The 13,960-nt window shown below is 49.9% G+C and overlaps 1 protein-coding gene across 1 annotated transcript in view; it reads right to left on the bottom strand.

Annotated features, from left to right (window-relative positions):
* Positions 1–243: 243 nt before the first annotated feature.
* Positions 244–13,960, bottom strand: part of nhej1 (nonhomologous end-joining factor 1) — a 31,335-nt gene continuing 17,618 nt past the window's right edge. The window contains exons 5-7 of the mRNA XM_029743022.1: positions 1,265–1,463; positions 672–772; positions 244–324 (exon numbers count right to left, since the gene is read on the bottom strand). Coding sequence (XP_029598882.1) covers positions 244–324; positions 672–772; positions 1,265–1,463 — 381 coding nt within the window. The remainder of the gene's footprint in view (positions 325–671; positions 773–1,264; positions 1,464–13,960) is intronic.

Raw genomic sequence — 13,960 nt, 5'->3', positions numbered from 1 at the left:
ACAGCCAAGGAAAAACATGCATATCTAATTATTGAATTTTAAAAAACGTTAAAAAAAATAAAAAAAAGGACATCAGTAGATGAGTACTTGAAAAACATGTCACATGAAGTAAGGTGGTAGTGCTCATAGACGGCGTCCCAAAAGACACCCCATTCCCTACATAGTGCACTACTTTTGACCGTGTCATTTGGGACGTAGTCACAGACAGTCTCCATAGTGTTCGGTGCACTACTGGTTCTGAGGTCATCCAAAAAGCCCCTTAGCTTTCTTCTTCTTGGGTCGCGCGGGGGGCCGATCTGCGGCAGCAGCCATGGGAACTGCAGTCTGTGAGGACGGCAACAGACGTGTTAGAAACAAGGTAAGGATATTATGGTTACATTATTGCCTTCACTCTTCAGTCTGAGGGAGAGGGGTCTAGGCTGGGTTACCATACAGCCCTTAGGCGGCGTTTACACAGGCAGCCCAATTCTGATCTTTTGCCCAATTATTGGCAATACAGCTGATCGGATTGCTCAAAATACCAATTAGTGAAGAAAAAAAAAATTACAATTGAGCTGCCTGTGTAAACGCAGCCTTAGTTACATCTGCTGATGTAAAAGGGCTTACCAATAAATCGTATTGGTTCATTCATTATTAATGGTAAATCAGAATCATTGCAGAGTTGACCAGACCTGTTCCTCATTAGGTCTCTCTGAGTCTGTGGTTCTGGCTCGGACCCCCCGTCCAGTCTGCCTCTTATCCCCCTGGTCCAGACCATGGTTCACCTCCTCTCCTGTAGGGAATAAACAAACCACCAATTCACACCTACAGTGGCCATAATCAGACGCTAAAACCCATTTTTCACACTATTGAGCCGAGCCAAACCAAGCTGAGCTGAGCTGTCCTGGCCACGGCAGCCTTGGTATGAGCTGCAACGTTGCAACACATTTATCAACGTTGCAACAAAGGTATCAAACCGCTTGAGACTCCAACTTTCCCACGCCAGTTGTTGTGTTAAAAGCAGCACTAGCAGGAGAAGTGAAGTGTTCGGGTGATTGATGTTGTTCAGCTAGATTACAGAAATGTCTGGGACAGAATATAGTACTTCATCCCTCCCCCTAGTGATCTCTTATAGAATGTATGTGTGTGTCTGTGTGAGAGAGAGAGAGTGTTGGTAGGACATGCGATCATACAGGTCCAAATCTGAGGCCTTGGGCCACAGAGGTGACGGCAAGGTGGGCGGGATTAGAAAGATCATCTGACCAATGAGAGGAGAGGTCCATACCTGGGGGCTGTGTGCCGCTGGCGGCGTGGTTAGGGTCACGGTCCTTTGTGGTGGATTGGTCCTCTTCGGGGGCGTGTCTCTCAGAGATCTTACGTTTGCGAGCGTTGGTGTTGCCGTAGGACGTGACGGCTGAGTAGAGCTCCTGCAGCTCAGAGTCAAACCCCAGACTGCCCTGCCTCGCACATACCTGTGGCACAGTCTGAGGGAGAGAATGGGAGAGAGAGGGAGAGAGAGAATGGGAAAGTGAGAAAATTATGACAAATCCAACTAATGTCAAAACTGTTGGCTATCTTTCCATAAATATAAATTAAGATTTTCCTGCACACTATATTTTGAGGGGATTAAATGAAAGAAAAATAAGAGTACAGGAAGCAGAGGGAAATGACCAGAAATAAACAGTGACCTGAGCAAACACTAAGCTATCAGAGAGAGCGTGTGAGGGAGAGAAACAGTATGAGGGAACGAGTAAGTGGTGTAGAGAAAAACCTACACTAAATGATTGAGAGAGAATAAATGAATGATATGGAAAGCCTATCTCCTTCAGTGAGTGTCTGTCAGTCAATCAGCCTGCCTCCTGCCTGTTGGCCTCCTGCCTGTTGACCTGCAGCCGTGGCCTGCTTTCCTCAGTCAGTCAGTCAGCCTACCTCCTGCCTGTTGGCCTGCAGCCGTGGCCTGCCTTCCCCAGTCAGTCAGTCAGCCTGCCTCCTGCCTGTTGGCCTCCTACCTGTTGACCTGCAGCCGTGGCCTGCCTTCCCCAGTCAGTCAGTCAGCCTGCCTCCTGCCTGTTGGCCTGCAGCCGTGGCCTGCCTTCCCCAGTCAGTCAGTCAGCCTACCTCCTGCCTGCAGCCGTGGCCTGCCTTCCCCAGTCAGTCAGTCAGCCTGCCTGTTGGCCTGCAGCCGTGGCCTGCCTTCCCCAGTCAGTCAGTCAGCCTACCTCCTGCCTGCAGCCGTGGCCTGCCTTCCCCAGTCAGTCAGTCAGCCTGCCTCCTGCCTGTTGGCCTGCAGCCGTGGCCTGCCTTCCCCAGTCAGTCACATGGTAGAGGTCTGGGGGAGTGACTGAAGGCTGAAGGCCTGATAAGGGTCTAATCTAAGCAGTTTTTCTAGCAGCTCCAGCACAAGGTAGAGACTAGCAGACAGGAACAACACTACAGGAGACAGGAAACAGGAACAACACTACAGGAGACAGGAAACTTGGGTAGGTCTATATAGGCTGTTGCAACACCGTACTGCACTGTTGTGTGTGTGTGTACACACACGTTGACGCCACAACCAACTACAAGCCAAGACAGATAACATACTAAACTCATACAGCACGTACACACTATTCATTCTACTCTTTCACTCACTTTTTTCAGTCAAACGGAGAGGACAAACTCTGAATTAGCTGTTCAAATATTGACCGGGAGAAATTGGTGGTCTCGCACTGCTGTCAGTGAGAGGGGCTCCTAAACATACTTGGTCAGGTTTAGAGGTCTGCATTGATTTATTTTAGTTTTTTGTTTGTTTAAATATGGTAAAAATAAATGTATGGTCTGGTCAGGCTTTAGTTCCCCTTTGGGCACAGAGCAACCAATGTGTGGAGGACCAGCGGCTCCATAGAAAAGGAGCAGAGCCACCCTTCTCTTCTCCGCTCTCCTCCTCACTCTCTCCATCATCTCATTTTCTGTTCCACACCTTCATCTTTATCATTCAACCTCCGGTTTTCATCCATTTTATCATTCATGCTATAATTTGGCCCTCGTCTTTTCTCCCACACTTCTATCAATGTTCTCCCCTTGCCTTGTGCCACACAAACCACTGCATTTCAGTCTAAATAAGTGTTTACTGCATTCAATTCCTGTAACTACAGTGCCTTGTGAAATGTGGAAACTTGCTGTTTTCCCATTTTGTCCCAACCTTCTCCTGTAGGACACATTGGAAAACATTTGGCATGCACACCACTTCGGCAAATTTGCTCCATTTCTGTCAAGTTGTTTGAGGATCATTGATGGACAGTAATAGTCAAATAATAGTCCAAAAATTGTGAAATCCTTAATGGTGAAACTGCTACGTCTGTTTGTGATGTTACAACAACAAACAAGTTACTGCAAAGAACAAACACTTTATTTTTTAAAATCAGACATCATTGCTCACAATGTGCACAGCAATATTTTTACCATGCTGCGCGACGTCGCCTCAGCTTGGCAACAAAACCAATAATGGTGGTGGGGCGGCCAGCGGTGCCATTTCCCCTTACAACGGATTACATCTAAGTCAGAGCTGTAACTAGGCCTTTAAACCGTCAAGTGTAAAGCATTCTCAAAAGTATGTCCAATGTATTGGGCCTGCGTCTCAGAGTAGGAGTGTTGTTCTAGGATCAGTTTAGCCTTTTAAAGCATAATGAATAAGGGCATGGACCTGATCGTAGATCAGCCCTCCTGGACGATAAACAACTCTTAAAACCATAAAAAGGGAAAGAATGGCATAAAGAGTTAACAAAACAAAGGTCAAAGGTCAGTTTAAATAGACTACCGTGGTTCAACCACCTCTCTACCTCACAGTTAATAATATTCATCTGGAACGTTCCTGTGACCTCCACCAGACTGAGAGGCCTGCGCTGTCATAACTGACCAAAGTCCTGCAGTGCGGAGAGAGGGGAGGAGCTACTGCTTTGGTGAGCTCACCTGTGTTAGGGATTTGGTTGTGGTTAGGGTCAGTTTACCCTCATCAGACTGTCAATGGGATGCACGCCAGTCAAGTTCCTTTAGTTGCACCCTTGTTAGTAGAGATCGACCGATTAATCGGAATGGCCGATTAATTAGGGCCAATTTCAAGTTTCCATAACAATCGGTAATCGGTATTTTTGGCCACCGATTTGCCGGTTTTTTTTCTTTTTATATATATATATATATATATATATATATATATATATATATATATATATATATATATATAAAAAGAAAAAAATCTCTCTATATATATATTCTTATCTATATTCTTTAATATAAATATTTTTGAACAAGGCAAGTCAGTTAAGAACACATTCTTATTTTCAATGACGGCCTAGGAACGGTGGGTTAACTGCCTTGTTCAGGGGCAGAACGACAGATTTTTACCTTGTCAGCTTGGGGATGCAACCTTACGGTTAACTAGTCCAACGCTCTAACCACCTGCTTTACATTGCACTCCACGAGGAGCCTGCCTGTTCCGCGAATGCAGTAAGAAGCCAAGGTAAGTTGCTAGCTAGCATTAAACTTATCTTATAAAAACAATCAATCAATCATAATCACTAGTTAACTACACATAGTTGATGATATTACTAGTTTATCTAGCGTGTCCTGCGTTGCATATAATCGATGCGGTGCGCATTCGCGAAAAAGGTCTGTCGTTGCTCCAACTTGTACCCAACCATAAACATCAATGTCTTTCTTAAAATCAATACACAAGTATATATTTTTAAACCTGCATCTTTAGTTAATATTGCCTGCTAACATGAATTTCTTTTAACTAGGGAAAATGTGTCACCTCTGCAACAGAGTCAGGGTATATGCAGCAGTTTGGGCCGCCTGGCTCGTTGCGAACTGTGTGAAGACTATTTCTTCCTAACAAAGACAGCCGACTTCGCCAAACGGGGGATGATTTAACAAAAGTGCATTTGCGAAAAAAGCACAATCGTTGCACGACTGTACCTAACCATAAACATCAATGCCTTTCTTAAAATCAATACACAGAAGTATATATTTTTAAACCTGCATATTTAGCTAAAAGAAATCCAGGTTAGCAGGCAATATTAACCAGGTGAAATTGTCACTTCTCTTCTGTTCATTGCACGCAGAGTCAGGGTATATGCAACAGTTTGGGCCGCCTGGCTCTTTGCGAACTAATTTGCCAGAATTTTACGTAATTATGACATAACAATGAAGGTTGTGCAATGTAATAGGAATATTTAGACTTATGGATGCCACCCGTTAGATAAAATAAGGAACGGTTCCGTATTTCACTGAAAGAATAAACGTGATAGTTTCCGGATTCGACCATATTAATGACCTAAGGCTCGTGTTTCTGTGTGTTATGTTATAATTAAGTCTATGATTTAATAGAGCAGTCTGACCGAGCGATGGTAGGCAGCAGCAGGCTGGTAAGCATTCATTCAAAATAGCACTTTCGTGCGTTTTGCCAGAAGCCCTTCGCAATGCATTGCGCTGTTTATGACTTCAAGCCTATCAACTCCCAAGATTAGGCTGGTGTAACCGATGTGAAATGGCTAGCTAGTTAGCGGGTGCGCGCTAATAGCGTTTCAAACATCACTCGCTCTGAGACTTGGAGTAGTTTCCCTTGCTCTACATGGGTAACGCTGCTTCGTGGGTGGCTGTTGTTCGATTTGTTCCTGGTTCGAGCCCAGGTAAGAGCGAGGAGAGGGACGGAAGCTATACTGTTACACTGGCAATACTAAAGTGCCTATAAGAACATCCAATAGTCAAAGGTATATGAAATACAAATCGTATAGAGAGAAATAGTTCTATAATTCCTATAATAACTACAACCTAAAACTTCTTACCTGGGAATATTGAAGACTCATGTTAAAAGGAACCACCAGCTTTCATATGTTCTCATGTTCTGAGCAAGGCACTTAAACATTAGCTTTCTTACATGGCACATATTGCATTTTTACTTTCTTCTCCAACACTTTGTTTTTGCATTATTTAAACCAAATTGAACATGTTTCATTATTTATTTGAGGCTAAATAGATTTTATTGATGTATTATATTAAGTTAAAATAAGTGTTCATTCAGTATTGGTGTAATTGTGATTATTACAAATAAATAAATAAAATCGGCCGATTAAATCGGCAGAGCCTTTTTTTTGGGTCCTCCAATAATCGGTATCGGTGTTAAAATCATAATCGGCCGGCCTCTAGTTGTTAGACTGCTGGCCATCCATAATCCACACTGGCACCTTAGCCAATCACTGCCCTGCGGCCTAACCAAAGAAAAACAGGGAAGGATAAGTAGAAGGAGGGTGAGGGATGTTGACATTTCCCTCTATTACTAGTGGGTAAACAGCTCTGGGTATAGCCGGTGTTGTTTTCTGAGATAGACCACAGTCTCTAGGCCGGTGTTGTTTTCTGAGATAGACCAGTCTCTAGGCTGGTGTTGAGTAGTGGGGATTGGTGCTGACCGACCTTCATGGAACCCTGGTACAGACTGCTGGGGCCTCACCTGATCTATAGTAAAAACACTGATGCTGAAACCTAAACTAACCCTTAGCCCCTACCCCTAACACCCTAGTCAGTAACCACTGACCCATACACCCTAGTCAGGAACCACTAGTCCCTACACCCTAGTCAGTAGCCCCTACACCGTAACCCTGACACCCTAGTGGGTAACCACTGACCCCAACACCCTAGTGGGTAACCACTGACCCCTACACCCTAGTGGGTAACCACTGACCCCGACACCCTAGTGGGTAACCACTGAACCCCGACACCCAAGTGGATAACCACTGACCCCGACACCCTAGTGGGTAACCACTGACCCCTAGCCCCAACACCCTAGTCAGTAACCACTGACCCCTACACCCTAGTGGGTAACCACTGACCCCTAGCCCCGACACCCTTGTCAGTAACCACTGACCCCTAGCCCAGGCACCCTAGTCAGTAACCACTGACCCCTACACCCTAGTCAGTAACCACTGACCCCTAGACAGTAACCACTGACCCCTAGACAGTAACCACTGACCCCTAGACAGTAACCACTGACCCCTAGTCAGTAACCACTGACCCCTAGACAGTAACCACTGACCCCTAGTCAGTAACCACTGACCCCTAGACAGTAACCACTGACCCCTAGTCAGTTCCTCCCTCCCTCTCTTCCCAGTCAACTACTCTCACCCTCTTCCTCCTCTCTCCCCAGTCAACTACTCTCACCCTCTTCCTCCTCTCTTCCCAGTCAACTACTCCCACCCTCTTCCTCCTCTCTTCCCAGTCAACTACTCTCACCCTCTTCCTCCTCTCTTCCCAGTCACTACTCCCACCCTCTTCCTCCCTCTCTTCCCAGTCAACTACTCCCACCCTCTTCCTCCATCTCTTCCCAGTCAACTACTCCCACCCTCTTCCCCTCTCTTCCCAGTCAACTACTCTCACCCTCTTCCTCCTCTCTTCCCAGTCAACTACTCTCACCCTCTTCCTCCTCTCTTCCCAGTCAACTACTCTCACCCTCTTCCTCCTCTCTTCCCAGTCAACTACTCTCACCCTCTTCCTCCTCTCTTCCCAGTCAACTACTCCCACCCTCTTCCTCCCTCTCTTCCCAGTCACTACTCTCACCCTCTTCCTCCTCTCTTCCCAGTCAACTACTCTCACCCTCTTCCTCCCTCTCTTCCCAGTCAACTACTCCCACCCTCTTCCTCCTCTCTTCCCAGTCAACTACTCCCACCCTCTTCCTCCTCTCTTCCCAGTCACTACTCCCACCCTCTTCCTCCTCTCTTCCCAGTCAACTACTCCCACCCTCTTCCTCCCTCTTCTCCAGTCAACTACTCTCACCCTCTTCCTCCCTCTCTTCCCAGTCAACTACTCCCACCCTCTCCTCCTCTCTTCCCCAGTCAACTACTCCCCCCTCTTCCCCCCTCTCTTCCCAGTCAACTACTCTCACCCTCGTCCTCCTCTCTTCCAGGCAACTACTCTCACCCTCTTCCTCCTCTCTTCCCAGTCAACTACTCTCACCCTCTTCCTCCTCTCTTCCCAGTCAACTACTCTCACCCTCTTCCTCCTCTCTTCCCAGTCAACTACTCTCACCCTCTTCCTCCTCTCTTCCCAGTCAACTACTCTCACCCTCTTCCTCCTCTCTTCCCAGTCAACTACTCCCACCCTCTTCCTCCCTCTCTTCCAGTCAACTACTCTCACCCTCTTCCTCCCTCTCTTCCCAGTCAACTACTCCCACCTCTTCCTCCTCTCTTCCCAGTCACTACTCCCACCCTCTTCCTCCCTCTCTTCCCAGTCAACTACTCTCACCCTCTTCCTCCTCTCTTCCCAGTCAACTACTCCCACCCTCTTCCTCCTCTCTTCCCAGTCAACTACTCCCACCCTCTTCCTCCCTCTCTTCCCAGTCAACTACTCCCACCCTCTTCCTCCTCTCTTCCCAGTCAACTACTCTCACCCTCTTCCTCCTCTCTTCCCAGTCAACTACTCCCACCCTCTTCCTCCCTCTCTTCCCAGTCAACTACTCCCACCCTCTTCCTCCTCTCTTCCCAGTCAACTACTCTCACCCTCTTCCTCCCTCTCTTCCCAGTCAACTACTCTCACCCTCTTCCTCCTCTCTTCCCAGTCAACTACTCCCACCCTCTTCCTCCCTCTCTTCCCCAGTCAACTACTCTCACCCTCTTCCTCCCTCTCTTCCCAGTCAACTACTCTCACCCTCTTCCGCCTCTCTTCCCAGTCAACTACTCTCACCCTCTTCCTCCTCTCTTCCCAGTCAACTACTCTCACCCTCTTCCTCCTCTCTTCCCAGTCAACTACTCCCACCCTCTTCCTCCCTCTCTTCCCATCAACTACTCTCACCCTCTTCCTCCTCTCTTCCCAGTCAACTACTCTCACCCTCTTCCTCCTCTCTTCCCAGTCAACTACTCCCACCCTCTTCCTCCTCTCTTCCCAGTCAACTACTCTCACCCTCTTCCTCCTCTCTTCCCAGTCAACTACCCCTCACCCTCTTCCTCCTCTCTTCCCAGTCAACTACTCTCACCCTCTTCCCTCCTCTCTTCCAGTCAACTACTCCCACCCTCTTCCTCCTCTCTTCCCAGTCAACTACTCTCACCCTCTTCCTCCTCTCTTCCCAGTCAACTACTCTCCACCCTCTTCCGCCCTCTCTTCCCAGTCAACTCCTCCTCCCCTCTTCCTCCTCTCTTCCCAGTCAACTACTCCCACCCTCTTCCTCCTCTCTTCCCAGTCAACTACTCTCACCCTCTTCCTCCTCTCTTCCCAGTCAACTACTCTCACCCTCTTCCTCCCTCTCTTCCCAGTCAACTACTCCCCCCTCTTCCCCCTCTCTTCCCAGTCAACTACTCTCACCCTCTTCCTCCCTCTCTTCCCAGTACAACTACTCGCACCCTCTCCTCCTCTCTTCCCAGTCAACTACTCCCACCCTCATTCCTCCCTCTCGTTCCAGTCAACTACTCCCCCCTCTTCCTCCTCTCTTCCCAGTCAACTACTCTCACCCTCTTCCTCCTCTCTTCCCAGGTCAACTACTCTCACCCTCTTCCTCCTCTCTTCCCAGTCAACTACTCTCACCCTCTTCCTCCTCTCTTCCCAGTCAACTACTCTCACCCTCTTCCTCCTCTCTTCCCAGTCAACTACTCTCACCCTCTTCCTCCTCTCTTCCCAGTCCACTATTCTCACCCGCTTCCCTCTCTCCCAGTCAAACTCTCCCTCTTCCTCCTCTCTTCCAGTCAACTACTCCCACCCTCTTCCTCCTCTCTTCCCAGTCAACTACTCCCACCCTCTTCCTCCTCTCTTCCCAGTCAACTACTCCCCCCTCTTCCTCCTCTCTTCCCAGTCAACTACTCTCACCCTCTCCTCCTCTCTTCCCAGTCAACTACTCCCACCCTCTTCCTCCTCTCTTCCCAGTCAACTACTCTCACCCTCTTCCTCCCTCTCTTCCCAGTCAACTACTCTCACCCTCTTCCTCCCTCTCTTCCCAGTCAACTACTCTCACCCTCTTCCTCCTCTCTTCCCAGTCAACTACTCCCACCCTCTTCCTCCTCTCTTCCCAGTCAACTACTCTCACCCTCTTCCTCCTCTCTTCCCAGTCACTACTCTCCCACCCTCTTCCTCCTCTCTTCCCAGTCAACTACTCTCACCCTCTTCCTCCTCTCTTCCCAGTCAACTACTCTCCCCCCTTCCTCCTCTCTTCCCAGTCAACTACTCCACCCTCTTCCTCCTCTCTTCCCAGTCAACTACTCTCCACCCTCTTCCTCCTCTCTTCCCAGTCAACTACTCTCACCCTCTTCCTCCTCTCTTCCCAGTCAACTACTCCACCCCCTTCCTCCTCTCTTCCCAGTCAACTACTCCCACCCTCTTCCTCCTCTCTTCCCAGTCAACTACTCTCACCCTCTTCCTCCTCTCTTCCCAGTCAACTACTCCCACCCTCTTCCTCCCTCTCTTCCCAGTCAACTACTCCCACCCTCCTTCCTCCTCTCTTCCCAGTCAACTACTCTCACCCTCTTCCTCCTCTCTTCCAGTCAACTACTCTCCCCACCCTCTTCCTCCTCTCTTCCCAGTCAACTACTCTCACCCTCTTCCTCCTCTCTTCCCAGTCAACTACTCCCACCCTCTTCCTCCTCTCTTCCCAGTCAACTACTCCCACCCTCTTCCTCCTCTCTTCCCAGTCAACTACTCTCCCCTCTTCCTCCCTCTCTTCCCAGTCAACTACTCCCCCCTCTTCCTCCCTCTCTTCCCAGTCAACTACTCTCACCCTCTTCCTCCTCTCTTCCCAGTCAACTACTCTCACCCCTCTTCCTCCCTCTTCCCAGTCAACTACTCCCACCCTCTTCCTCCCTCTCTTCCCAGTCAACTACTCCCACCCTCTTCCTCCCTCTCTTCCCAGTCAACTACTCCCACCCTCTTCCTCCTCTCTTCCCAGTCAACTACTCTCACCCTCTTCCTCCTCTCTTCCCAGTCAACTACTCTCCCCCTCTTCCTCCTCTCTTCCCAGTAAACTACTCTCACCCTCTTCTCCTCTCTTCCCAGTCAACTACTCTCACCCTCTTCCCTCCTCTCTTCCCAGTCAACTACTCTCACCCCTCTTCCTCTCTCTTCCCAGTCAACTACTCTCCACCCTCTTCCTCCTCTCTTCCCAGTCAACTACTCCCACCCTCTTCCTCACTCTCTTCCCGTCAACTACTCTCACCCTCTTCCTCCCTCTCTTCCCAGTCAACTACTCCCACCCTCTTCCTCCTCTCTTCCCAGTCAACTACTCTCACCCTCTTCCTCCCTCTCTTCCCAGTCAACTACTCTCACCCCTCTTCCTCCTCTCTTCCCAGTCAACTACTCTCACCCTCTTCCTCCTCTCTTCCCAGTCAACTACTCTCACCCTCTTCCTCCTCTCTTCCCAGTCAACTACTCCCACCCTCTTCCTCCTCTCTTCCCAGTCAACTACTCCCACCCTCTTCCTCCTCCTTCCCAGTCAACTACTCTCACCCTCTTCCTCCCTCTCTTCCCAGTCAACTACTCTCACCCTCTTCCCTCCTCTCGTCCCAGTCAACTACTCTCACCCTCTTCCTCCTCTCTTCCCAGTCAACTACTCCCACCCTCTTCCTCCTCTCTTCCCAGTCAACTACTCCCACCCTCTTCCTCCTCTCTTCCCAGTCAACTACTCTCACCCTCTTCCCTCCCTCTCTTCCCAGTCAACTACTCTCACCCTCTTCCTCCTCTCTTCCCAGTCAACTACTCTCACCCTCTTCCTCCTCTCTTCCAGTCAACTACTCCCACCCTCTTCCTCCCTCTCTTCCCAGTCAACTACTCTCACCCTCTTCCTCCTCTCTTCCCAGTCAACTACTCTCACCCTCTTCCTCCTCTCTTCCCAGTCAACTACTCCCACCCTCTTCCTCCCTCTCTTCCCAGTCAACTACTCTCACCCTCTTCCTCCCTCTCTTCCCAGTCAACTACTCCCACCCTCTTCCTCCTCTCTTCCCAGTCAACTACTCCCACCCTCTTCCTCCCTCTCTTCCCAGTCAACTACTCTCACCCTCTTCCTCCCTCTCTTCCCAGTCAACTACTCCCACCCTCTTCCTCCTCCTCTTCCCAGCCACCTCCTCCCACCCTCTTCCTCCCTCTCTTCCCAGTCAACCTACTCCCACCCTCTTCCTCCTCTCTTCCCAGTCAACTACTCTCACCCTCTTCCTCCTCTCTTCCCAGTCAACTACTCCCACCCTCTTCCTCTCTCTCTCTTCCCAGTCAACTACTCCACCCTCTTCCTCCTCTCTTCCCAGTCAACTACCTCTCACCCTCTTCCTCCCTCTCTTCCCAGTCAACTACTCTCACCTCTTCCTCCTCTCTTTCCCAGTCAACTACTCCCACCCTCTTCCCTCCCTCTCTTCCCAGTCAACTACTCTCACCCTCTTCCTCCCTCTCTTCCCAGTCAACTACTCTCACCCTCTTCCTCCTCTCTTCCCAGTCAACTACTCTCACCCTCTTCCTCCTCTCTTCCCAGTCAACTACTCTCACCCTCTTCCTCCTCTCTTCCCAGTCAACTACTCCCCACCCTCTTCCTCCCTCTCTTCCCAGTCAACTACTCTCACCCTCTTCCTCCTCTCTTCCCAGTCAACTACTCTCACCCTCTTCCTCCTCTCTTCCCAGTCAACCTCCCCACCCTCTTCCTCCTCTCTTCCCAGTCAACTACTCTCACCCTCTTCCTCCTCTCTTCCCAGTCAACTACTCTCACCCTCTTCCTCCTCTCTTCCCAGTCAACTACTCTCACCCTCTTCCTCCCTCTCTTCCCAGTCAACTACTCCCCCTCTTCCTTCCTCCTCTCTTCCCAGTCAACTACTCTCACCCTCTTCCTCCTCTCTTCCCAGTCAACTACTCCCCCCTCTTCCTCCCTCTCTTCCCAGTCAACTACTCTCACCCTCTTCCTCCTCTCTTCCCAGTCAACTACTCCCACCCTCTTCCTCCTCTCTTCCCAGTCAACTACTCTCACCCTCTTCCTCCTCTCTTCCCCCGTCAACTATCTCACACCGCCTCTTCCTCCCTCTCTTCCCAGTCAACTACTCCCACCCTCTTCCTCCCTCTCTTCCCAGTCAACTACTCTCACCCTCTTCCTCCCTCTCTTCCCAGTCAACTACTCCCACCCTCTTCCTCCTCTCTCCCAGTCCACTTACTCCCACCCTCTTCCTCCCCTCTTCCCAGTCAACTACTCCACCCTCTTCCTCCTCTCTTCCCAGTCAACTACTCTCACCCTCTTCCTCCTCTCTTCCCAGTCAACTACTCTCACCCTCTTCCTCCCTCTCTTCCCAGTCAACTACTCTCACCCTCTTCCTCCTCTCTTCCCAGTCAACTACTCTCACCCTCTTCCTCCCTCTCTTCCCAGTCAACTACTCTCACCCTCTTCCTCCTCTCTTCCCAGTCAACTACTCTCACCCTCTTCCTCCTCTCTTCCCAGTCAACTACTCCCACCCTCTTCCTCCTCTCTTCCCAGTCAACTACTCCCACCCTCTTCCTCCTCTCTTCCCAGTCAACTACCTCCCCCCCTTCCTCCTCTCTTCCCATCAACTACTCTCACCCTCTTCCTCCTCTCTTCCCAGTCACTACTACTCCACCCTCTTCCTCCTCTCTTCCCAGTCAACTACTCTCACCCTCTTCCTCCCTCTCTTCCCAGTCAACTACTCTCACCCCTCTTCCTCCTCCTTCCCAGTCAACTACTCTCACCCTCTTCCTCCTCTTCCCAGTCAACTACTCCCACCCTCTCCTCCTCTCTTCCCAGTCAACTACTCTCACCCCTTCCTCCTCTCTTCCAGTCACTACTCCCCCACCCTCTTCCTCCCTCTCTTCCCAGTCAACTACTCTCACCCTCTTCCTCCTCTCTTCCCAGTCAACTACTCCCACCCTCTTCCTCCTCTCTTCCCAGTCAACTACTCCCCCCTCTTCTCCCTCTCTTCCCAGTCAACTACTCCCACCCTCTTCCTCCTCTCTTCCCAGTCAACTACTCTCACCCTCTTCCTCTCTCTTTCCC

The sequence above is a fragment of the Salmo trutta genome, unplaced genomic scaffold, assembly GCF_901001165.1.
Source record: "Salmo trutta unplaced genomic scaffold, fSalTru1.1, whole genome shotgun sequence".
Lineage (NCBI taxonomy): Eukaryota > Metazoa > Chordata > Actinopteri > Salmoniformes > Salmonidae > Salmo > Salmo trutta.
This window is presented reverse-complemented; position numbering and strand designations above follow the sequence as displayed.